General features: G+C 47.6%; 1 protein-coding gene across 1 annotated transcript in view; it reads right to left on the reverse strand.

Moving 5' to 3' along the window:
- fam214a (family with sequence similarity 214 member A) overlaps positions 1 to 23,123 on the reverse strand; it is a 30,756-nt gene extending 7,633 nt beyond the window's left edge. The window contains exons 1-3 of the mRNA XM_012814944.3: positions 22,026 to 23,123; positions 893 to 1,077; positions 191 to 393 (exon numbers count right to left, since the gene is read on the reverse strand). Coding sequence (XP_012670398.2) covers positions 191 to 393; positions 893 to 1,077; positions 22,026 to 22,041 — 404 coding nt within the window. The 5' untranslated portion in view covers positions 22,042 to 23,123. The remainder of the gene's footprint in view (positions 1 to 190; positions 394 to 892; positions 1,078 to 22,025) is intronic.
- Positions 23,124 to 23,623: the final 500 nt, after the last annotated feature.

Below are 23,623 nucleotides of genomic sequence, written 5' to 3' on the forward strand. Positions count from 1 at the left end.
GCTCCTAATTAGGTCTCTCATTTGAAAAACATCTGTGCAAGAACAGCTCAAGGCTAAATCCATTTCAGCCGTGGTTTTTTACAGCTTGAAAAACATAACACTATGAAGACAAGGCATAGGTCCTGTCACATTTCTGATGAGTGTAGAGTTCCTCAGCACGTAGGCCGGAGGAGAAGAGGGGGCGACGTACTGCCTGGGCACGGGCTGCAGAGTCCATCTCTCCAGCAGCAGGGCGTCCTGCTTGATGGCCGGGTCGTTGAGGTCGGTGGCGTCGGTGGCGAGGCCCTCGTCGTTGTAGCAACAGTCAGGCAGCAGCATGACCTCAATCATGATGGGAATGTTGTTCCTCCACAGGAGCACTACCTCGGAGCGCGTCTTCCTGGCCTGCCGACACTGAGGGGCACACACACAGAGGGCACAAGGTCACCAACAGCAACAGCTGCAAAGGGGACTGTTTTAGGGAGAGGGTTCGCTTTTTGGGCACAGCACTTTCAAGTCCCTCCCCCACTCCATGAGATGGTATGAAGAGCTAAATAGAATATACAGTACCAATCAAAAGTTTAGACACACCTTTAATTTTTTTGAGAAGTGTTCTTTTTGAGAAGTATAGATTTATACTGAAGACATTTAAACTACGAAAGAACACATATGGAATGATGCACTAAACAAAAAAAGTTGTATCTACCATGTAGAAAATAATAAAATCAAAGAAAAATCTTCTCAAAAAATGAGAAGGTGTGTCCAAACTTTTGACTGGTACTGTATATGTTTGAGCTTTATCTAAAAAAAGGGCAGGGATCAAAATCGATCACGAGTGTCCAGCACACTTATACTACAGACAGTGGTGACGTGTTCTGTTCTGTGAGAGAGTTTGCTGTGGGGAGAGCCATACCTGCGGCAGCTTGTCATTGCATTCGTGTTTGGTTGTGACGGGCTGTGCTGACTGTGCTGGGGGGCAGTGGAGTCCCTCGGTGCGACCCTTCACAGAACATTCCGGCGTGCGGCCCTCTGTGATGAGCAGGGTCAGGAATACCAGGAACTCCTCTGCGTCGTGCTCAAAAAACTCCTCACCAGCATCTGTAGAGAGATGGGGTGGGGGGGGGGGGGGGGGGGGGGGGGGGTTGAGAGAACCAAGATGGATGTGGTTAGTGGACATCGCGGAGAGTTACACAACGACCTGAGCTGCAGCGGCCCGGTGCCCGGACTGCACGTGGGCCTCAAAGCCCTCTCAGCGATACGAGATAAGCTGATGGAAAACCCACACGTTGAAACCCGAAGGGATAGAAACCTCCCAATCTGCCTGAATCCAGATCAGCCATCCAAACAGATGCTCACAGAATTGCCATGATTTCTCTCCTCAGCTTTTAACAGGGAGGGAAAGGACAGGAGAGAGATCAAAAACCTAAACAGACCCAAAGAGAGAGAGAGAGAGAGAGAGAGAGAGAGACAGGAGTGAAAGCAACCTCGCTGACCTCAAGCTTATCACACATTTAGAAATCCTCGCACGTCTACTGCAGACTCCAGAGCCATAATTACAGCATTGTTCGCTGGCAGACAGATCTTAACAGGCGTTCCTCTGCAGTGTCTGTCTGGCTGCCTCTGCTATCCTCTTGCCTGTGTTTTCACAACACCCAGAGTGGAGCAGCCTCCCTCTCCTCTCCTCTCCTCTCCTCTCCTCTCCTCTCACTGTCTCTCTCTTTCCTCACAGCTGGCCTCAGTGCAGTCAAAGCTGCTTATCTACCCAAAACAAACAGCCCACTATGTTCGTTAGCATCTCGCTCTGGCACTCACGCGAAGCCACCTCATAGAATAATTCACATCACCTGTCACACGACCACACGGCATCACAAACTAGAATCCCGCTGATGCTGCCAATAGGTGTTGTGAGTAAAACACAAACATCTTTCATGAATAAGGCTTGCAGGTAAAACACAATGCACCGTCAACCTAACATGCTAAAATGATGGCCGACATCGACACACTCGCAGAAACATGCTTCGAATGCACCACACAGGCGTCAACTGTTTCTGCAGATCTCACCCTCATGGCACTGCAGCAAGGAACACCATCTGAAACCTAAGCATTGGAATTAAGACCTTCTCTCCCCAACTCCTCAGGCCACCCCTGTGATTACATGCCACCTGATACGGCCCACTGGCAGGGTCACGGCTGGCCTTCAGAGGCCTCATCATTAGTCTGGGCTCTCTGAGGAGGCTGCCCACACTGGCCCTTCTCTGGTCAGGGTTGCGGAGGCAGGACTGGTTCAGAGTGCTGACCACACTGGCCCTTCTCTGGTCATGGCTGCGGTGGCAGGACAGGTTCACAGTGCTGAGGCTCCTGCTGGACCACTGGCAGAGCAGCTGTCCCGGCTGAGCACTGAGAGTGAAGGAAACAAACTCTCAACATATTGTCAATGCCCACCACTGTTAGGCGGCCATGAGTGCTTGTGGGCAGGGCTTGGGCTGTGGCACAACGGAGGCAAAGCCACTCGTGACGTGACAGCACCTGCCTGCCAGCCTCTCACACACACACACACACACACACACACACACACACACACACACACACACACACACACACACACACACACACACACACACACACACACACACACACAGAGTGCTGCATTGTTTAGAGGAAATCAGCACCTGAAATGAAATCCCTGAAACAAGAGACAGCTCACCTGTTTAGATTTCAGATCTCTGCAAACAAACTTACACTGCTTTCTCCCAACATATAAACATCACTCAGAGTCCATTTCACCATAGGAAACGCCTATAAGTGCGCCCCTGTTTTGTTATAATTAAACACTTGTTAATGCTGCCACTCCCTCCAAGTCACACAGACACTTTATCCTACAGAAATCCAGCCTTATTGCCTGACATCCAACACTTGGGCGGAGGGTGTCAATTGCAGATGCAGATTAAAGAGCTCCACCCAGGGAGAGGAAAGAGAAGCCATACAGCTTGGTTACAGCACAATCATCAACCCCCCCCCCCCCCCCCCCCCCCCCCCCCCCACACACACACACACACACACACACACACACACACACACACACACACACACACACACACGACGAATGAATGACTGCACTTTTCCAGTTCCACCATTCTGTTGATAATTTGAGCCCTTCCACGTCAGCCGTGTGGTTGAGTGGCCGGTTGGTGCTGAGTGCCCACGTGAAGCTGGGTCTGAAATAACACGTCGTATTAATGGATGTGACGTTCCAGCGACTGAGGCCGAGGTGGCGTTGGGTTGGGCGGGGCGGCTCAGACACACAGCTATGTGTCAGGCCATTGTGGAGGCGCAGCCTGACAGCCAGTTGATCTGCTGCTGAGGGAGGAGGGAGGAGGCAGGGAGCAAGACAAACAGACGCTTCTAAAGACAGCGTGCCACCAGGAATACCAACACAATACCGACACAGACCTTTCGGTTTGTGGTCACGTCACCACAACTCAAAGTACTGTTTGGTGCGTGCCCAGACTCAAGACTTATCCATTTTTAGACTGAAGTTTTCAGACTGTCCCTTGTTGAATGTAACACAGGGCACGAGGGGCTTGATGGTAAGAGAGTGTGGTGAGAGTGTGTGTGAGCACTCCTCTCGGCCCGTGAGCTCCCTCTGAGAGGCTCCCACAGTGCTGGTTCCTGTAGGAGTCAAAGCAGGCCATTATGCTCCGAGGTGACGCGCCATCCCCATGCTGTGGAGGAGGGGAGGAGGGAGAGGGCTACTGGAGGGGGGTGGGGGGGGCTTTGGCAGGATACACTCAGCTCACGTGACACGCAGTAGGGACTGGCTCTTAACGGGGCAAGCAGACCCACCATCACACAGGGCACACCTGGTTGCTCCCATCGCACACGGACCAGGTGAGCTAGTCAGGGTGGTGTTGTGCACAGAGGTCTCTCTCAGTAGGGCAGTACAGGGACGAGGGCAAATCCGGGTGGAGGATCACATGACCTCCATGCTGATCCTTCAGGAAATCAGCTGCTTCACCAGCTCACGTGGACACGGTGTGAGCGGGGGTGGGTGTTGTTGTTGTTGTTGTTGTTGTTAGTGTTAGGCTACTCAATGCCTAGCCCTGGTCTGCAGCTCTGGACAGTTTCATGTTTGTTTTGAATGCATCTATGCGTGGGTCTGCGCCTTTCACACCCATGTCCCTCATGCCGTCTCTGAGCAGGCAGGAAATGAATGGGCAGCAAACAGAAGCAGATGTAAACACTCTCAGCCAACATTCAGGGCTGCTGTATGTGCTGCTGCAGCTGATAGGGAGGATGTCCTTACAGTGTGCTGCCAGTGTATTTTTAGCTCTGCAACTTAAAAAACCTCATGTGTGTGTGTGTGTGTGTGTGTGTGTGTGTGTGGACACACTTCTCCGTGCTGAACCCTCGGCACTGGTTCATGCTCTGTGGCAGCTGATTTGAGAGGCTGGAGCCAGCAAAGCCCGCCCTCAATGCCACTGCCCAGACTCCTCCTCCTCCTACCCTTCTGTACAAAGCCTGTGTGTGCCGATGCAATAATGCATATCCATGTGCGCATGTGAGTGTGTGTGTGTGAGTGTGAGTGTGTGTGTGTGAGCAGGGGGGGCGCTGTGTCCCTGTCCCAGGCAGAATCAGGCAGTCACGCACATTCTTGCAGGGAACTCCTCCCACGTGCTGAGTGCTGAGCGCTGAGTGCACGTGGAGCAGCAGCAGCAGTCAACACACTGAGAACACCAAGGGGAGGAGCCTACGGCCAGCTGGAGGAGGAGGGCAGAGAACGGGAGGGAGGAAAGGGGGAAAGGAATAGAACACACACACACACACACACACACACACACACACACACACACACACACACACACACACACACACACACACACACACACACACACACACACACACACACACACTCTCTCTAACGACTCATCCATAGTACAGCTCTGTGCTCTTTGTACCCACCACCACACCACCCCCCACCCCACATACATACACAAACAACCCCCCCCCTCCCACATAGTAAGGCTGAACTGAAGTGGGTTAAAGGTAAAGCTTTACCAGAAGGGGGGAGAGGGGAGAAAACAGTGAGGTGCAAAGACAGACAGAGAGAGAGAGAGGAGAAAGGGAAAGGCGTACACCGCACAAACAAACATCAGCTGGGTGGAGGGGGAGAAGTGAGGCACAATGGCTAGACCACCTTGAGGAGGGGAGGAGGAGGAGGAGGAGGAGGAGGAGGAGGAGGAGGAGGATGGGGGGGGGGCGTGTAAAAGGGCAGCATAGGGCTCTGGATTGGCTGCGGTGCTGCATTCTCCTACAGCACAGCACAAAGGCACCACACCAGGAAGACGGCAGAAAAACAAGGGCAGAGTGTAGCAACAGCAACCTACACTAGCATTGACATAAACAGAACCTGATGTCACAGAATTAGACAACTCCGTACACCATAAGGGCTTCCTGAATCATTAAGGTGGAGAAAGCCAAAGGACAGTTGCCACTTTCAGACATCTGAAGATCTGAGATCTAATCAGATTTGGTGCATTCTCTACTTTCAACCAGAACAGAACGTCTCTGTGTGCAGTGCATCTGGGCACGTGAGATAAGACTGATAACACACCTTTTGCACACACACACACACACACACACAAACGGACGCATGCACACCGACTCCCAGGCACAGTCTGTTGTCACAACACGGTCACACCTATGACTCACCCAAACACATCTAAGCAAACACAACAAAGAGGAGCAGTGAGTCTTCTCTCCTCCTCCAGCAGCAAACGCCTCACCCACTCTCTCTCTCTCTCTCTCTCTCTCTCTCTCTCTCGCTCTGTCTCTGTCTCTGTCTCTCGCTCTGTCTCCTGCAGGCCCTTATGTAAGCGGCAGCTATTTCCAGTGGGCACGGCAGGTGGATGATATTATTATTAGCGTCATGCCTTTGCAGGGCCCTGGAGTGCTGCCCGTGGATCAGCTGGCTGGGGTAGCATGAAGCCAGACCTTTAGCCCACACGCCAAGAGCACTGGCTGGGGGGGGGGGAGAGGACCACCATCCCACAGTGCTGCTTGCTGGAGGCATCAAATGAAAACAACGAAACCCAAAACAAAGAGATGTTGACAGCTGCAGTGCGAATCGGAGACTGATAGGAGTCTCGGGCCTTTGGGAGCTGGTTTAGTCTCGTTCCTCCCTCCCTCCACAGCCCAGGACATAGGTGTATGCGTCGAGACACTTCTCTGTGTACGCCAAGTGAGTGTGTGCGCGTGTGACTGTGGTGCGTCACCTACAAAACTGGCAAAGGGAAGCTGGCACCAGGTAAGAAAAAAAAAAGCCGTCACAATGCCAGCGGAAATCTCAAGATCATGTGCAGTGCTGCTTACACAATACTAGCTTGGATATACACTCTCCTTCCCACCGATCTCACGTGTCGTGTGTGCATGGAACCAGGCCTCTCCTTCCCAACCTCTCTCTTGGAACAGATAATGTAGGTCTTGTTTGGTTAGGAACAGGGAGGACATAATGCTGTTGCTGCTTAGGGCACACGGCCATAAGATAAGCTCATTGAATAATCTGCTCTCACTCAGCGAACACACAATCAGACCCCATTGTTGGGGTTTTCTTGCACCACTAAATCCATAGATTTGCAAGGGAGGACACAGCACTGAGCTCTGGGCTTACGTAACCCATGCCACCAGAGAAAAACACAGAGGGAAAGAGAGAGAGAGAGAAAGAGAGAAAGAGAGAGAGCAAGACAAAGACAGACAGCGATAGCAACAGAGAAAGGGAGGAGAGATCCAAACAGCCCCGATAAGAAATCTGCGTTTGGCAATCAAAGCCAAAACCGGAATAATTCCGTAATTGTCCTGTTTATTTGGGATAATCTCATAGCACTTAGAAGGCGGCGGCCCTGCAGCGGTACAGTGGGAACTCAAACCCAGTGGCAGGTCAGTGGCAGAGTGCTTACGTACGGCTCATCTAATCTCCCAGAGAGCCTGTGCTTGTTAAAGCTTCATCGGGGGCACGGGATGCTCCATATACGGTTTCCTTCTTCACTCCACTCCGGCTCACGGGCTCCAGTTGGCGGGAGGGTGTCGGCCAGCGTCGCACAGCAGATTAAATTACAGCCGCGGACGTCAGCCGGCAACTGACTTCAATTCTCTCTCCCTCTCTCCCTCCCTCCCTCCCTCTCGGCCTCTACCCTCACTGGAGCGTTGAGCATTCAAATCCAGTTAGGCTGGATCATACAGGGCCTGTTGCTACAACACAAAGCGATTGCATGGAGGATAATTACAACTAGCCAAGGGCCACTGGCAGTGAGAGGGCCCTCCCTGCAGAGGGCACACCATCGCTTCAACCATGAAGGGCAGAGCAAAGTCAGACCTCAGAGAGCCTCTATATTAAATGTGGTCACTAACAAACGCTTGCACAACAGAACATCAAACACTATGTGACTTCAGTATGTATTCATTATGCCTAAATAACACATTCCCTATTGCTGAGCATGCTTTCCATTGTGCAGGAGCTCACAGAACAGAAGAGTTGCTGACACAGAACGCCAAGAGTGAATTCTGAAAGACCCCTGCAGCAGTACACTCAGGGACACAATGGGACACGGCACAGCTGGACAGACCTGGACAGAGCTGGACAGGGCAGAACTGGACAGAGGTGGACAGGGCAGGACTGGACAGGGCAGAACTGGACAGGGCAGGGCAGGACAGAGGTGAACAAGGCAGGAGAGATTCGCATCTGTGAGCTCATGAGGCTCTTGCATCATTGGTGCCACAGATTACATGCAACCCCTACATGGAAAAGCTGCTTACGGCCGGCAGTGAGATGAATTTAAACACAACGTGCACAGACCGCCACCCCCCTACCAAGCACACACACACACACACTCCACCCCTTCACACAAACCCGGCTTATCATTCACTGGCCTCATATCAATACAGACCAGGACTCCCTCTTACATGAGTGCACAGCTCGCACCAGAAGATTGTGTGATGGCACAGGCCAAAGGTTAACCCCAGCAGCTTGCTTATTAAACCCTCCCTCAGGTGCCGTGGCAGGACCGCTGCTTCAGCTAAAAGCACTGGCTAAGCACACCATGGTCCTTCAGCACCAGGGACAGGCGCATGATAACGCAAGAATCCAAACACTCACAAACACTTCGCTGTCCCACTGACCTAGAACTGTTGCGTGATCCTTTTATTGACATTTTGATAGGGCTTGTGTTTGCTTTTGTCTGCAAAGCCCTGATATAAAGTAAAACTATGGGTCTACCCAAGGCTCACCTACCATCACATGCAGGCCCTATTCTAGGAGGAAAGGGATCCAAGGGCACAGGGCAGAGAGCAAAGGAGCGGCTATAGTTACAGCTCAAGATAAACAGGGGGCTCTGAGCCCATGCAGGGCAGAGCACCCAATCGTGCCGTATCAAAGACACACAGAGAGCCGGGGAGGACGGGGTGGAGGGTGCAGCTGGAGAGGCTGACACAAAGTCCAAACGACCATGACTGTTGCACCAAAACATGTTCTTTGCCAGAGGAGTGCAAACGTGGCCCATTCTACTTCTAAGCAGAGCTGAGTGCATCAGGCTGCGCCGCCTGTCAGGGAATGTGCCGAGCCCTGACCTTTGACCTCAGCTGGTCCTGACTCTCCACGAGACACACAGTCACATGAGGACAGGCTGTTTCCCTGATGGAAAGGAGGAGGATGACCCCGACCTTAGAGAAGAGAGGAAGAGTGATGGGCCACAGCTGAGAGAATACACCGCGGCGTAAACACTCTCTGCCTCTCTTTTAAAACACACAAACCCCATAATGCTCTCTGTTCCACCCCAACAACCACCTCCCCCTACCCACTCCTCAAACACAACAAGATAGTGAGAAGAAGCCCACAGGGAGACAACACAATTCCCTACGGACGCTTGGTGAGTAGCGGTGGGGGTGTTTGGTTTGGGAGGGGAGGTATGGAAAGGAAAGCGGGGAGCAGCATTCATCAACCCTGAGGTGGTCAGGCCAGCACTCATTCAGCACCAAGCAACACCTCGACAGACAGAAGAAAAGAGAGGAACTTAACCCAGACACTGAAGGGTCCATTTTTGTCAGCCTGCTGCCAATGAATCTGGCTGCTTCTGCTAGACTGTGAGGGAAAGCTGTTTTCCATAGAAATTAAAAACAGCAAAACAAAAGAAAATTATAGTGAAACGTGAAGAGGGAGGAATGAGAAGAGAGAGAGAGAGAGAGAGAGAGAGAGAGAGAGAGAGAGGGAGAGAGAGAGAGAGAGAGCGAGAGATTAAAAAGGGAGACAAAAAGGGGTGAGGTTGACATTCAAGCTCATTGAGAGGCAAGATATTGTTGGGACCAACCAGCCTGTTCTTCAAGACCATTAAAAGGGAATGTCATACTTGAAAAACAACCTGGCAAATACATTCAGTCTCTCAAAGCTAAATTGATCATTCCAGCGAAACTTTACAAGTTGAAAGTCTTCATATCAGCTAAGAAACAAACTTGGTGCATGTTATTATTGTTATGTTTGTTGTTATTGATATTTTTAAACTGCCATCTGGCCTCTGCTACACCAAGACTATGCTCCTGATGCTCTTCTGACAGTTGGTTGGCCAAACAATGTACACGCTTTATCTAAGAGCATGAGTGGCAGAAAAACAACACCGCCCTGAAGAAATCTCATGATTATAATGTGTAGCTTTGATATTTAAAGACTAGAGAACTTTAAGCTTTCTGAGGAATTGAAGGGATAAATTGAAATAATTAAGATTTTGAAGAACAGCTGGTCTTTTAAATGGCTTTGTACATTGCTAAACAGTGCTAAAATAACATTATTGAAACATTCAATAAACATTAGCCTATTACATTTGGAAACATAACTTTTTGGAGAGCTTTAGATTAGCTAACTCACTAGCTACTCACACAATTTGGGCTGAAAATTACTAAGTTGACTAAGTGATACATTTACCAGCGGCACTTAATGAGGAGTAAGACAGACTTGAAAGGCAGACCCTCTTAGGCCCCTTAAGAAAGTCACCGTAAAAATCATTCTAGTCCAACCATAATGTTATTCTAAACATTAGGTTATATAAAACAGCTGAGTGATGTTTAGATAAATGCCTTGGCACTCCATGCTTCTTTGTTTCAGGTGTTATAATCTCCTAGGACCAGAACAATATAAACATATAAAGAAATTCAATAAAAAAAGGCCTCTAAGACACAAATATGCCCAGCAACACATTGAACTGTCTTTTCATTATGACTTGACATATAAACTACTACCTAGATCAAATGAAAACGTATCGCACATTTAAACTGCGCAGCAGCAGATTCAAATGGCAGGCAATGGTGCATGGATTCAGGCACTGCTCCAGGTGTCAGGAGAGAAGAGCTTGGATTTATGACGTGAAAAGGTGCATAATGGCTGCGCTCCCCCTGAGAAGAAAAAGTCCTTCAATGGTCCTGCACCCCCAGCTGAAAGAGCTGAATGGGAGTGGGAGAGCAGGCTCCTCTTTGGAGCTATCCATTAATTCCTTCCCTGCCATAGCGATGAAAGTGACTTTGGCCATTAGAACAGCTGCAGGCTGAACAGTGAGCTGGGCTGCCGTTATGCGGATGGGGTGGAGGAGGAGGAGGAGGTGAAAGAAAGGGATCATTCACGCCAGAACAGGGAGGGAGAGTAGAAGCATGCGTGGGGGACAGAGGAGAGGGGCACTGCTGCTGAGAGCCACCACAATGCCAGCGTGCTCAAAGTCTGCGCCCGCTCGCACGCTGATGGTGTACCCCTTTTTGGTGCCACCTGCTCTCTTGGGGCTAGCATTGGCACAGCAGGCGCTAACGCCCTCCGCAGGATTAATGCGCAGCGCGCTGGCACATCATTTGGGGTAGGCCTGTGCCACCGAGGCCAGCGTGACCTACATTACCCACCGTGGGACAAAAGAGAGCAGAGATGCAGCTGGAGCCCGGCTCTTTTTAACGGCACACATGACAGACTGATGCACGCAGAGACATTACAGTCTGGGGTCCACCACACTGGGCATTCCACTGTTAAAAGAGCGGAGGGGATAAAGGCAGACGGGGAGGGAGAGGGAGAACCAGAGATAGAGGTGAATGGCAATGCGGCTCTCGCCTCAGCAGAGACAAGCAAGGACAAAGAGGTACTGTAGCAGTCTGCCTGCATACTTGCTAACCCCTCCCTCTCTGTTTCCCTCTCGTGTCCCTTCCTCTACCTCAATGAGTTCCCTCAGCCCTCAATGTCTGCCAGAGAGGGTGTATGAGGCAGACAGGTTTCACCTCCCAAAGATGACGCACAAACATGCCCAACTTGTCAGATAGTCAAGCCCGCACACAATAAGTAAGACAACAAAAGCCCTGTGTGTTCATACAGGAACAAAACGGTACAGGTGGAAGACATATTAGCAGTCATTCTCTCTCTTCAGCTGGTACCTCTAATCTTAGCTTTGTCCTGGAGTTCTAATCTTAATCAGGGCTCATCCTCTGACTCCTACAAGCTTGGCTCTTTCGGTTGGCCATCGGACAACAGGCCAGATTCACTAAGTGACCTGAGGGCACACCTATATGCCTCATTAACTGCCACAAACATGCTGGGAATACTGGGCCAATACAAAACCCTCAGATCAGGGGATCTATTATCCAAAGGGGGGAAGGGGGGGGGGGGGGGGGGGGGTTCCTTGGCAACACACAAAAAACGTTAATGTGTGTGTGAGTTTCTGGTGTGGTGGCATCGCCTTGCAGCCTCAGGCTTTAAGCCCAGTGAGGCTCGGATACCCAGGATCTGATGTCCCAGTGCCTGGAATGACACTGTTTGCCAAAAAGACTCTTTGTTTACTTGAGCAATGACAAAACAGTTTTTCCACATTCCCTTTTGGGGTTTCTAAACTGAAGATGACTAACAGAAAAAAGAGACATGGTTAACATTACTTCTGGGCTGTGAATCAGTGTTTAGGACATTAAACTGAAGCTGTAAACCTACTTTTGAGTCAACAGTTTTCCATGGAAGTATCGAGTAGGTTTGCCAAGAGGCTATTTAAGAGAGCTCATTAACTCTGGCGGGAGAAGAAGCTTGTAATCTGCCTATAAGTTTCCACCTATTTCCTCCTGCCTATGTTCCAGGCTAATGCCATCTCATATCGTTAATGTGGCCTGAGCTGACCAGGTCATTTCGACAGAACTCCTAAAGTTTCCCTGGCTTCTTTTCCAGTGCTCTTCCTTTTTCCACTCTTTAGGAAGGGGTGGGGCGCGGGTGGAGGCAGACTCAGAACTCACATAGCAACAGGCCCTGGGATCTGATTGGTAAGAGCCTCTTGCCACAGACCTGAGTGCAGTTTCCTGTGTAGGGGCCAGCAGAGGCAGAGAACATAATTCCTCCTTCTGCTCCTGTGAACTCAGCTGGTTCTCTGTACCTCCATTGTGCTTTTAAAAAGGCCCAGATGCTAGCCATGGGTATAAGGATGCAGTTATTCAAAAGGGTGCAACAGAAAATACTGCGGGTAAAAAGAACAACACATAGCTAAAGCTGTTTATCATCCACATGAAGTTCATTAACTGTTATCTTATGCAAGGCTGCTAAATAGCTTAGGGGCTCACAGAACACCGTTTACATAATTAAACGGCATTGTGGACTGAGGCGTTACTGTCTGCCAGAGTCTGACACCCCGTGCAGACGGACTCTAGTTTGTCTGAACCCGGTGAACCCCGAGTCCGGATAGCCCTATCGTGCAGACGAACGCACTGTATCCGCACACTGTATCCGCACTCCCTCGAATCGGGGGTCCAAAGTGAGTAACCTCCGAATCCGATTGCTGTTGGTGTTCGTCTGCACGCTATCCGCATACCTAATCGGATTGCCCCACGTGATCGCATCATTAGACCAGCCAGAACAACGGACACAACCGGCATTATTTAATAACTGAATAGTTTGCCATGGCGCAGTGAGTTTGGCAGCCAGTTATAACAGCTCTCCAGTTTAAAAAAAAATATTCTTCCTATTACCTTGCTCCTTTTCCACGTGAATTTCCCTAACGGGATTAATACAGATGTATCTATCTATCTGTTGTTAGGAAAGGGATGACATTAACAAGCCACACTTTAATCTATCACTGTTTAATCTATTTGCAACAGACCATTGAAAAGACCGTGAAAAGACCGTGAAAAGATTTTTTATTATAGACGGAAGTTTCAAAACAGATGAATGTTACATTAGCTTTAGTCCTGTCAGACAACGATAGCTACTAGCTAGCGTTAACGTTACTTCAGAGGTAGCCTACAGTATGTGAAGGACAAAGCCCTCAACAATAGCCTACATTTGTTGTTAGTAATAAAACCATGAAATTGGAAGCAATTGTAAACCATGAAACATTCAGGATCCACAGCACTTGCATTGTGGTCTCTCCTGCTCAAGCTCAGCATCTCCATAAAGCACAGGCATTTAAACAACTCAGACATGTCATGTTGCACATTGCTTTGTTGCACTGTTCTAAACTCTTTATTATCAATAACAAATATAATTATTTTTCGCTTAACCTACAGTCTGCTCTTACCACTGATTTTATAAACCACCATAATGTGTTACTGTGCAGATTAAATGTAGGCTATGCGGCTAAGCTAAACGTTGCTAGTTGGAGCTCAACTACTGTCATATGTTATTTTGATAGCATGCTCCTGTGTTCTTCTCCGTTTTCTTCCGTTGTCTGTAGCACCAAAGCGCCACCAACAGGCGTGGGGGATGTATTACAGCTGAGTCAATCGGATTCACTGGGTTCATGTGCACGCGATGTAAAAAGTGGGTAGGTGTGAAATAGGTGTGAAAAATGAACCCGGGTTCAGGCAAACTAGAGTCCGTCTGCATGGGGTCTGAGTATTGAGGTTCCTCGGTGGCCACATAATCTGAGATGGGGGAATGTTACACTTCCAGACCGCCATGTGTGACACTTACAGAAGCAGATGTGAGACTGCCTGAAGACAGACTGAAGAGGTTTTGTCTTATAATTTGAACTCAGTTTCAGATCTTAACCTCACCCTAATGGGTAACTCTTAGCAATCAGAGGATTTGGCATGCCTTTCACCACAACTGGTGAGTGCACCATTTTGTAAGAAGGAGCAGAAATAATAGGCCTCTTTGCCAGCAATGCAACAATGCTGCTCAAGACAGGCGATGGACATAAGCACTTGGAGTGAGGAAGACTGAAAACACAGACAGCCTGGATCAGGCATCAGTGTGGATCATGTCATTCACACTGCCGCACTCTGCCGTAACAGGATAAGAGAGGCCACGGGAGCAGACTGACAGCTCAGACAAAGGCTCCATATTTCAGGGCCTGCTGAGAGGCTGTGGCTCGGGTGTGGGAACCTCTGAGGCCTAAGCTCACTGTGGGGATTTTGTTTTCAGCCCCTTTATGATGCCCTCCCCCCCCTTTTCAGATTGTTCCACGACGTCTGAAGATGTGACCTCTCCCTGGCAACATCTTCCCCCAATTATGCTTAAGCCACATTTTTCAGAAACAAGAGACAAGTGCAGTGGATTGCTTTGGGATGCAGAATTCTTCCACCCACTCAGTGCTCTCTTCCATCAGTGCGTACTGTTGAGGCTAATATCTTCAGAGGAGGTGAGACAGCCTCCAGAAGTGTCATCCAAACCTCTGCTTATTGAAGCCAAATGTACCTCTCGACTGACAACAAAGAGTGGCAAGAGAAAAACATCCTTATGACAAGGCCTCAGTCCCCTGGGTTGGCCCAGCGCTGCTGCTCTCATTCACCCTCATCCCCTGGGAGGTCAGTCAGTACAGAGGGACTGTACATTTCACTTGGGTCAGCCCAAATTCAGGGCTTGCTGGAGAATCCTATTTATTGTCACACTAATGCTCATTATATAACTTGCAATCCAGCACCCTGGAGCGGGCCAGTAATCCCCCCGACTGATCGGCCAGTTTGGTGTGTCACAGCTGGGGTGGAACAGAGAGACATGAGAGGGGAACTAGGGGGATGAGGAGGCAGTCAAGGATCAGAGGGTCTAGGAAGTTGGTCAGCCCAGAGCAAGGCATAGCATGGTGCATCAAGATCCTTCTGATCCATTTGAGAACGACTGGACAAGCCTCGGGAAATGTCCAGTTGTAAAGCCCTTTGTAGCTCCACATGTGCTTCCATTACTGATTCCCCTGTGTAATTACCTCGGGCTCGAAATGAAGCTGACTGCAACACTGGGCAGGAGAGGATGAAGAGATTTGTGGGAAACACGAGTGTGTCTAAGCAGGGGGCCACAGATTTGGGGCGTGTTGGGGCATTTGCCCGGTCAGGAGGACCTGCTGTGTGCTGCTTTAGCTCCGAAGTGGGGACGGCTGGTGATAAGCCACCTGTTTCCATGCTGCACACTCAGCAATTTCCAAGGCTTGGTCAGCTGGGTCTGTCTGCCCCTGGCTGGGTAATCCACATTGCTGCCAAAATAATCACATTCAGCACTCTCTCCCTGTCTTTCCCTCCACCCCCACTCGATTTCTTCTGCTGTTCGTTCGTTTAACAGGGACATCTTTCGTGGCTCTGTAGACACAAGGCAGGTCGTTCCAACAGCGTTCAAAGGAGCATATATGAAATTGGTTACACAGCCCAGCAAACACCCACACTGCATTGGTTCTGTCAGCTTATCAGCAATAAGGGATGGTTGACCTTTATTCTGTCAGGAGAGCTCACACTAATGATACCTTGTAACAGATATATGGCTAGCTTCACACTGATGATGCCTTGTAACAGATCTATGGCTAGGGTCACATCGATGATGCCTTGTAACAGATCTATGGCTAGGGTCACACAGATGATACGTTGTAACAGATCCATGGCTAGCTTCACACTGCCAGTCCAAATCCGAAGTCTTTTGATCAGAATCCGATCTTCCTGATTGACTCTCTGAATTCTATATTGCAAGTGATCTGATCCGATCTGTGTGTCCGTGTGGCAATCCCCATTTTCAGTCTTAGCTACATTGGTTGCTATAGTTATGACATTGAGCCCAGAGGTAAGGTTGACATAAAAAAAAACAGAAAGGGAAATTAAATGAGCTTGCTAATTTAGCACATGGCAATGTGTAGAAAGACAGCATCAGAGACGGAGGATGTTTGCCTACACCACTCAGCCATTGGCTGGCTGGCTCCCTCCCTCCCTCCCTCACTCACTCACTAAACCAGCATGTTTCCTGTACGTGTGATGTACACATGACCTTTATGTTGCATCAAAATTCACTGCTAGTTTGTAAAAATCAGATTTCACGGCTGTTCAGACTTGCACTCTCGCACTCTCACGCTCTCTCGCGCCCTCTCCCTCTCTCTTATATATATATATATATATATATAACACATACATACATACATATTCCAATCGGATATTCACATAAATCAGGTCAGGTCAGCATCAACCCAAAAGCACTTAACACTTTTCATACAGCTTTTTTGGTGAACTTTAAAAGAACAGGTGACATTCAAAACAAGATAACCACATAGTGCAGTATCAAATGCAAATAGAGAAACAAGCAAATTCTTATTCAAGGCACATATTTTATCTTTATTTCATTCATATTTTATCTACATCTAGCCTAATAATAATAAATAAAGCCAATTTCTCACAAAACGTAGGTTACAACGATGAACTCAAAGATAAATCTCCCCTAAAAGTATGGTTAGATGCAGCAGTCTTGGCCACTTTGGGGTCTGTCAACCACCTGATCACATTACAAGCAGAGATTAAGTCCCAAGTTCCCAGAGTGTTTTTCACATCCATACTTTCTTGAACACTACAAATCTTTAGTGTCAGCCTAACCTTTTAGGGACAGACAGGAATGGCTTCCAGTTTAAATGCCAAACCTGAAGGTTAAAATGTTGATTGCTGTAGGTGCTCATTAACTAAACCTTTAAGTACAGCATGCAAAGACATAAGAACATGCAAAAGTTCTTGCACGGCACATGATCAGCTAGAACATAGTTCAACTGTGAGGACTACTGTCAACAACAGCAGCATTTCACCAACCGGTGACCTTTCCTGCATTGCTGCGTTAGAGCTAAAGTTAATCCATCAGCCATGTTAATTTGCTGGAACTGCTAGGCGGTTCAGAGCTGACTTGAAAAGGTGACAGAGAACGCCGATGCCCTCAGGCTCCGACACACAGCTGGGACTGAGATGCTATCTGGGGTGGCTTGTTGTGTTTGAACAAGAGACTGTGGACTTATGCAACCCCAGTGCTGAGGAGAATGCTGGGTGTCCACCCCAAAAATTCAGAACTTACTGGATGCTCTTTCACTGCATCTGGTCATCCCATACTGCAACCCCCATGGCAGGGTCATCCAATCAGACATAATGGCAAACCTCCACTGAAACAAAGGCTGACCCTACTGAGCTTCTCAAAGCTCCAGACCTAATCAGAAGTGGAGTGTGGCATGTGGGCTGAAGAGTGCTCAACTCCGCTGATGTCACTGCTCATTAAAATGGACAGTTCCTTATTCAGATGCATCTCATGCTAACCACCTGCTACTGAGAGACCAGTCAAAAAAAAAACATCTCTTCTTTAAAAAGTCCTCATGTTTTTGCACTCATTTACATTAGAGTCCCTCATGATATTTCATATTAAAGGGTTTAATTAAAAAAAACTGAGCAACTCAACTCAACATCCCGCAATTAGGCCATCTGAAGCCAACAGTGCTTTCCTCAACTCATTCCACTGAAAAAGTTTCCCATTTACTGTTAAATATATTTAAACTCCAAATGGCTTTTTTTTTTTTCATGGTGTTCCACACCCTGCTGAAAACAGAACATTGTAAAATGTTTCCCAACGGCAACCATTTCCACTTAAAACACTGGCAGATGCAGAACGCTCATTTGAGTTTCTATAAAATCATAAGAAAAAAACAGGAGATTAAGAGACCTAAAACTATGGGAATTCACAGACTGAGCGATTGCACATTGAAGCTAAATGAAACACAGGCAGAGAGATTGCACATTGAAGCTGTATTACTGAAACACAGGCCGAGAGATTGCACATTGAAGCTGTATTACTGAAACACAGGCAGAGAGATTGCACATTGAGGCTGTGGAAATGAAAGTTACACAAAGGGCAGCAATATTTTCACAGACAAAAAAAGCAACTCAGTGGCCTTTTTCTATTTCTGCCCCTCTTGGCTGGCATGGCTGGCGGGCTCCTACTGGTGGACCCGTGGCTCTGTGCTCATCAGATGGCTGCCATGCTGATGGGGCAGGGCGAGGTGCTGGGAAGCGGCAGGCCCAGATGGCTTCTCCTCCACCCAGTGCCATCTCTGCACACACATCCGCGCGGTGAGCGCGCCAAGCCGCCAGGGCTTCATGGCGAGACCACGACCACACAGGAAGTGAGATCATCACCCTGACAGTTCCAGGGAGAGAGCCACGTGCAGTCAGGGCTAACAAGGAGGGGGGCAGGATGACGACAGGCCTCTGGCCACTATGGAAAAGCATCACTGGGAACAATGGAGATGGGCTTTAAAGGCCTCAGGTTTAATTATCACCTGTGCAGACTAGTTAAGTTCAAGAGCAGTTCCATCTGTACATTGCGTCATATTGCAAACCCTCTCAAACAGGTTCATCACAGCCCTGCTGAGTGTCGTGAGCAAAGTGCATAGCTCACACAAACATCCAGAGCCAGATCAAGCACACACAATGGCAGTGGTTTATAAATGCCATGGATGATTGATGACAGAGAGAGAATAGGCTAGGCTTGGTCCAGACTACATATGACCTGGTTTGATCACATTATTCTTAGACCATATTGCTAGAGCTATGGAGGTTGTCTAAAGAAATATAAACCTCAGGCATGTTCCTGCTCAATGAGATTGAGATATGACATTGTTTGCAAGTCTGTCAGCCGGAGATGTCACAGACTTCAAGAGGTTGCTTCCTCCTGCTCTCCACAGCTACACTTAGGTTAGGTCTTAGGCATGGTGCGCATGACGCAAATGTCTTCACCAGGATGCCCGCACGCACAGCACCAAAATGTTATGTCTGCGTGGGCTATGACTGCGCATGTGCATGCAAGTTTTAAAGCACTGGCTCAGGGTCAAAAGAAAACTAAATCTATTTATGCCATTTATTCATTTTCCATTTAGTATTCCATTAATTAATTAATTAATTAATTAATTAATTAACAGTACAGATGCGCATTTTCATTAGTATGCTCCCTGGTAATACAACTTCTGGAGATCTGCTGATAAAACAAGAGATTTGCCTCAAATCAAAGCTGATTAGATTACGGGCAACGGCTACTTTGCTGTAGATTCACATGACATAGAGATATTATTTCAAAAACTGTGATTGAGCTTGTGTGCTGAGAGACGTGTCCGTAACAGCAAAACTAGCGTACTTTGGGACACAAAAGTGAACGCATCCGCGTTGTGCGAACGCAGCTGTTTTGGAATGTACTCCTACCTTAAGGTCCAGCCACTGGTGACACCCGGAACATGAGCAGCTGTTAACGAGCCTAATCACCCTATGCTGAGGGGGAGGGGTGGTTCCCTGTGACGACCTGTTACAGCCTCAAGAGGAAACTGACAAATAACAAACATGATAACTAAACAAAGAGAAAGCCTGACACCTTTCTTTTCCTCACACATACCCTTTTGTGTTCATTAACAGCTTACCACTGCTATACAGGCAGGTTTTGCTGCCTCCAAAACTATGAGTAACAATGACATCATCTGTTTAACTGGGGACCTCCTTTCTCTCTCTCTCTCCAACACACACACACAGAGACACAGACAGACACACAAACACACACCCTCTCTCTGTTTCTGAGATACACACTCTCACACTCTCTCTCTCTCTCACACACACACACACACACACACACACACACACACACACACACACACACACACACACACACACACACACACACACACACACACACACACACACACACACACTGAGATGGAAAAAAACAAGTCTTCACATTGCCCCTGAGATCAATGTAAACAGTGACGTGCAATTCTACGTAGACCTAGCAAAGGGTACAAGATCACTGCACAACTGGAGCCATTGTGTTTAAGGGCTAATGAACTGAGAATGTATAACTTGTTACTAGTCATCACAAGAAAGAACAAAGTCGTTGTTAAATGTGAGAAAACAGGGCTCATCTGAACAGATAACATTCTGGCACTCATTCAAAGAAGAACAGCGCTGATCATGTGCCAGCCCAAGGCAATTCCCAACAGAAATGTTCACACCAAAGAAACCTAAAATCATCAAATTACCATATTTGTATCCAGTCAGAGAAGACACACATTCATCTTGTGAACGGACTTGTTCAGTTTTTAGGACTCACATTTAAACCTGATAGTCTGTGGGAGCCAAACGGTCCTAAAAAAGAGGTTTGCAATAGAAGTGTCATTTTTATTCCATTTTATCCTACATCTGGATCTCTTGAACCAAGAGTTTGTTTTGGTTTCACACATACCCTACTAAGGGAGGGGGAATAACACACTACAGGCCCCAGACCTGTGCCAAATTAGCGTGAAACTGCATAGGCCCCGAGTTGGCCACTGCTCTATCCACAGCTTGTGAACAACAACACTACACTGTGACTCAACAGACCATCAGCACATGAGTTCAGAGGGACCTTGGAACAGCATAGCCTGCTATTTCCATCAGAGGAACAGTACCGTGTGTTCCAAATAACAATAGCACCAAGAAGCATGTCATATGGGACCTGCTCCAAAGAGTCTCTCTTTTCCTTCTTACTCTCTTTTACTGCAATCGCGTTTTATTATTAGCAACATGAAATAGAACCGACAGGATCTAATCTTGGGGGTAGCAAGAGACAGGCAGGAACTGATTCCAAACTGTAAAGGCAAACTGAGGGCTAGTACTTTGTTTGGCTATAGGGCAAAGAACACATGGCAATGTTGCCTAGTAAGGCCATGCAGTTTACAGCTGTTGCAGAGTGCAGGATAGCTATGACTAGAGCATGAGGGCTCAAACTCGGTCACTAGCCACAATTCTGAGCTGAAGAGAATTGAATCCTGCCTTTTCTTATGGGGGAGGTCAGGCATGCCATCACACTGCCAAACATTCACTTCTACTTGGTGATACTTTAGAAAAGAACATGCTGAAACACACATGAGACACATACATTAGAGGTAAGTATCCACTTGGGTTAGGCCTATATTTAAAAAGAAAAATAAACAAAAATGAAATTCTACACACTTTCAAGTCCAAAGACTGATGCTGTTGACTGATTGCTTTACATCACTAATTCAATCACGGATTACAGAGGCCAGTTGACTGTTATTTTTCCAGGACAAATCATTCAACACCTTCCAATCTCCCATTGAGGCTATGAATGCCAAGTTGTTGGTTTGAACAGCATTACTGACAACAGATGATAGGCGACGTTTTGGCACACATTTGTTGTCATATTGTTTAAAACTTGTCTGTAGCCTATTTCAGCTACAGACGAAGAGATCCTACTCTAAAAGTTTACTATGTAATCGTCGATTGGTTGTCGAACCGCACCAGGCCAATGAGAGCAACGGGCTTCATGAACAAAACACAACAGTCCACTTTCCTATACAGTAGCCTAAAAGCCACACAGGCAGCCTGCTCAGCTGTTCAGTGGGGTCGCTGTGTAGCAAGAAAAATCAGGACGCTTTGTTCCCTAAATTCGCTTTGAGAACAATTGAATCTAGGCTATATGTTTTCATTGGAGAGAATACACATCCATCACATGTTTTCATATTATCACTAGACAGGAGCAACATGCCAGACGCCACTGACATGTTTACTGGAACAAAGGCATCGCTATTGACATGTACCCATTTGTGTTGTTAACCAGCTGTTACATCATATCTGCCCTTAGACAGAGTGAAGGCATCTTATTTGACACACATTTTCAGAACAAGCAGTTACCGTTAAGATAGTCTGTGTCAGAGGTCACTCCAATGAAGCAGTGTCCATCTGACAAATGTTTAGATAGTTATCTTAATTCGTTAGTTCAATCTTGTTTTCATAAAATTCAAAGTATTTACCTCGGTCGGGTTTCATGTTCGCCAGCTTGACGTTTAACAGGAATTCCCAAAGCTTCACTCTTCCGTTTGCAGAACGGCAGTTCTCTTGTCTGCCTAACTTGAGCTTGCTATTTAATAACCTGCTTTGGTGACACAGGTAGATAGCATTTGCCCAGACTTGTTCTAAGTTGATTCTGAAGTAGTAGTTGGCTAACTATCTAGCTAACTAACTGGAGCGAGGTAACGTTAGCTAACGTTACTGTCCCCCTCACAAACAACGCAACGATGTCTCCCTAAAAAACTACTCCATCAATTCGTTTGGGAACTGATGGCTAGCTAGCACCCCAAAGAGAAAGACATTAGCTTGTCAGTTTGATTAACTGTTAACTGAAAAACTACGACGCTGACCAAGTAGCTAGCCTAGCAGCTATTGCCTGGACCACAAACAGATACATCTTTTGGCAGCCGTTTCATTCCACTACTCGGCCCCCCAAACCCAAGCTGCGAGGCTTTTGCCTAGCCTGCGACACAACTAACAAACAATAAATCCAACTAAAGAGAGAGGCATCCCAACCCCCACGCACAGGTAGAGCAAGCGGTTCTGCTCGCTATTCCGACTGCTTCTTCGAATGCAAACCCTTTCTCAACGGATCATTCTCTCCATTATGTGACGCTAACGTTATGTTATGACAATGCACCTAACACCCTCTCCATCTAATAGGAAAATCATAGCTTTATGTAGAACTGTCTTCTTTTTTATGCCTCACCAAACGCCAATCTCCTTTTCATATAGCTGTCTAGATCTGGATGTTGACGCAGCTCTCAAGTTTTAACCAGCGCTATGAGACTGTCTACCAAAGCCCGCAAGTCGTGATACTTCAGATGACGTCAAATACCCGAACTTGTCTAAATCCCTCTCGATACTGACAACGAAGCTCGCGAGCAATGGTTTGCTGGACACGCTTCATCACAAGGCTAGTCTTTGTCACAAATTCTCGGCTTTGCTTCTGCTGCCCCTAACTGCTTGTCAAAACATATCAAGCCAGCCTGCTTGAATCACGTGGCCCAACAACAGCTCTCCTCCTCTCGTCACTTCCCTACTTCAGCCCTCGAGTGAACCTGCTACCATGGTAACTAGGCAACATAAACCCGCCTCGTCTCTGAGACTTTTCGTGTGTGATTTCTTGCCTTGTTTGAATTTAAGATATAGCATTTTAAACAACATTATGTCCAATCGTATCAGTTCATGAAGAACAAGAGGCACGTCTACATTAAAGAATGTCGGTGGTCTCGCCATGACAGAAGAGTTTGTGGATGATTTCTTATTACAGTCTAGCCTACGCCTAGGCTATATTGAAGTTTATAGCTTTGGTATATCAGTCTACTCTAGGCTAACACCAAATAACAGGCCTATTAGCGATACTAACACTTCTCTTCCTTTCCTTCTTTTCTCAAGGGTGTACAATGAGAATCGCTTCACTTTATTCAAATTCAGTATTTGCAAATGCAGGGATGCATATTGATGTGCATCGTAGGCTTAACATTGACGTGTGGTGGGCTTATTGAAGTTATTTAATGGAGCTTGTTCTTGTCCTTGTCATTATCTATGATGAGCCTTG

This window comes from Clupea harengus, chromosome 6 (assembly GCF_900700415.2).
Source record: "Clupea harengus chromosome 6, Ch_v2.0.2, whole genome shotgun sequence".
NCBI lineage: Eukaryota > Metazoa > Chordata > Actinopteri > Clupeiformes > Clupeidae > Clupea > Clupea harengus.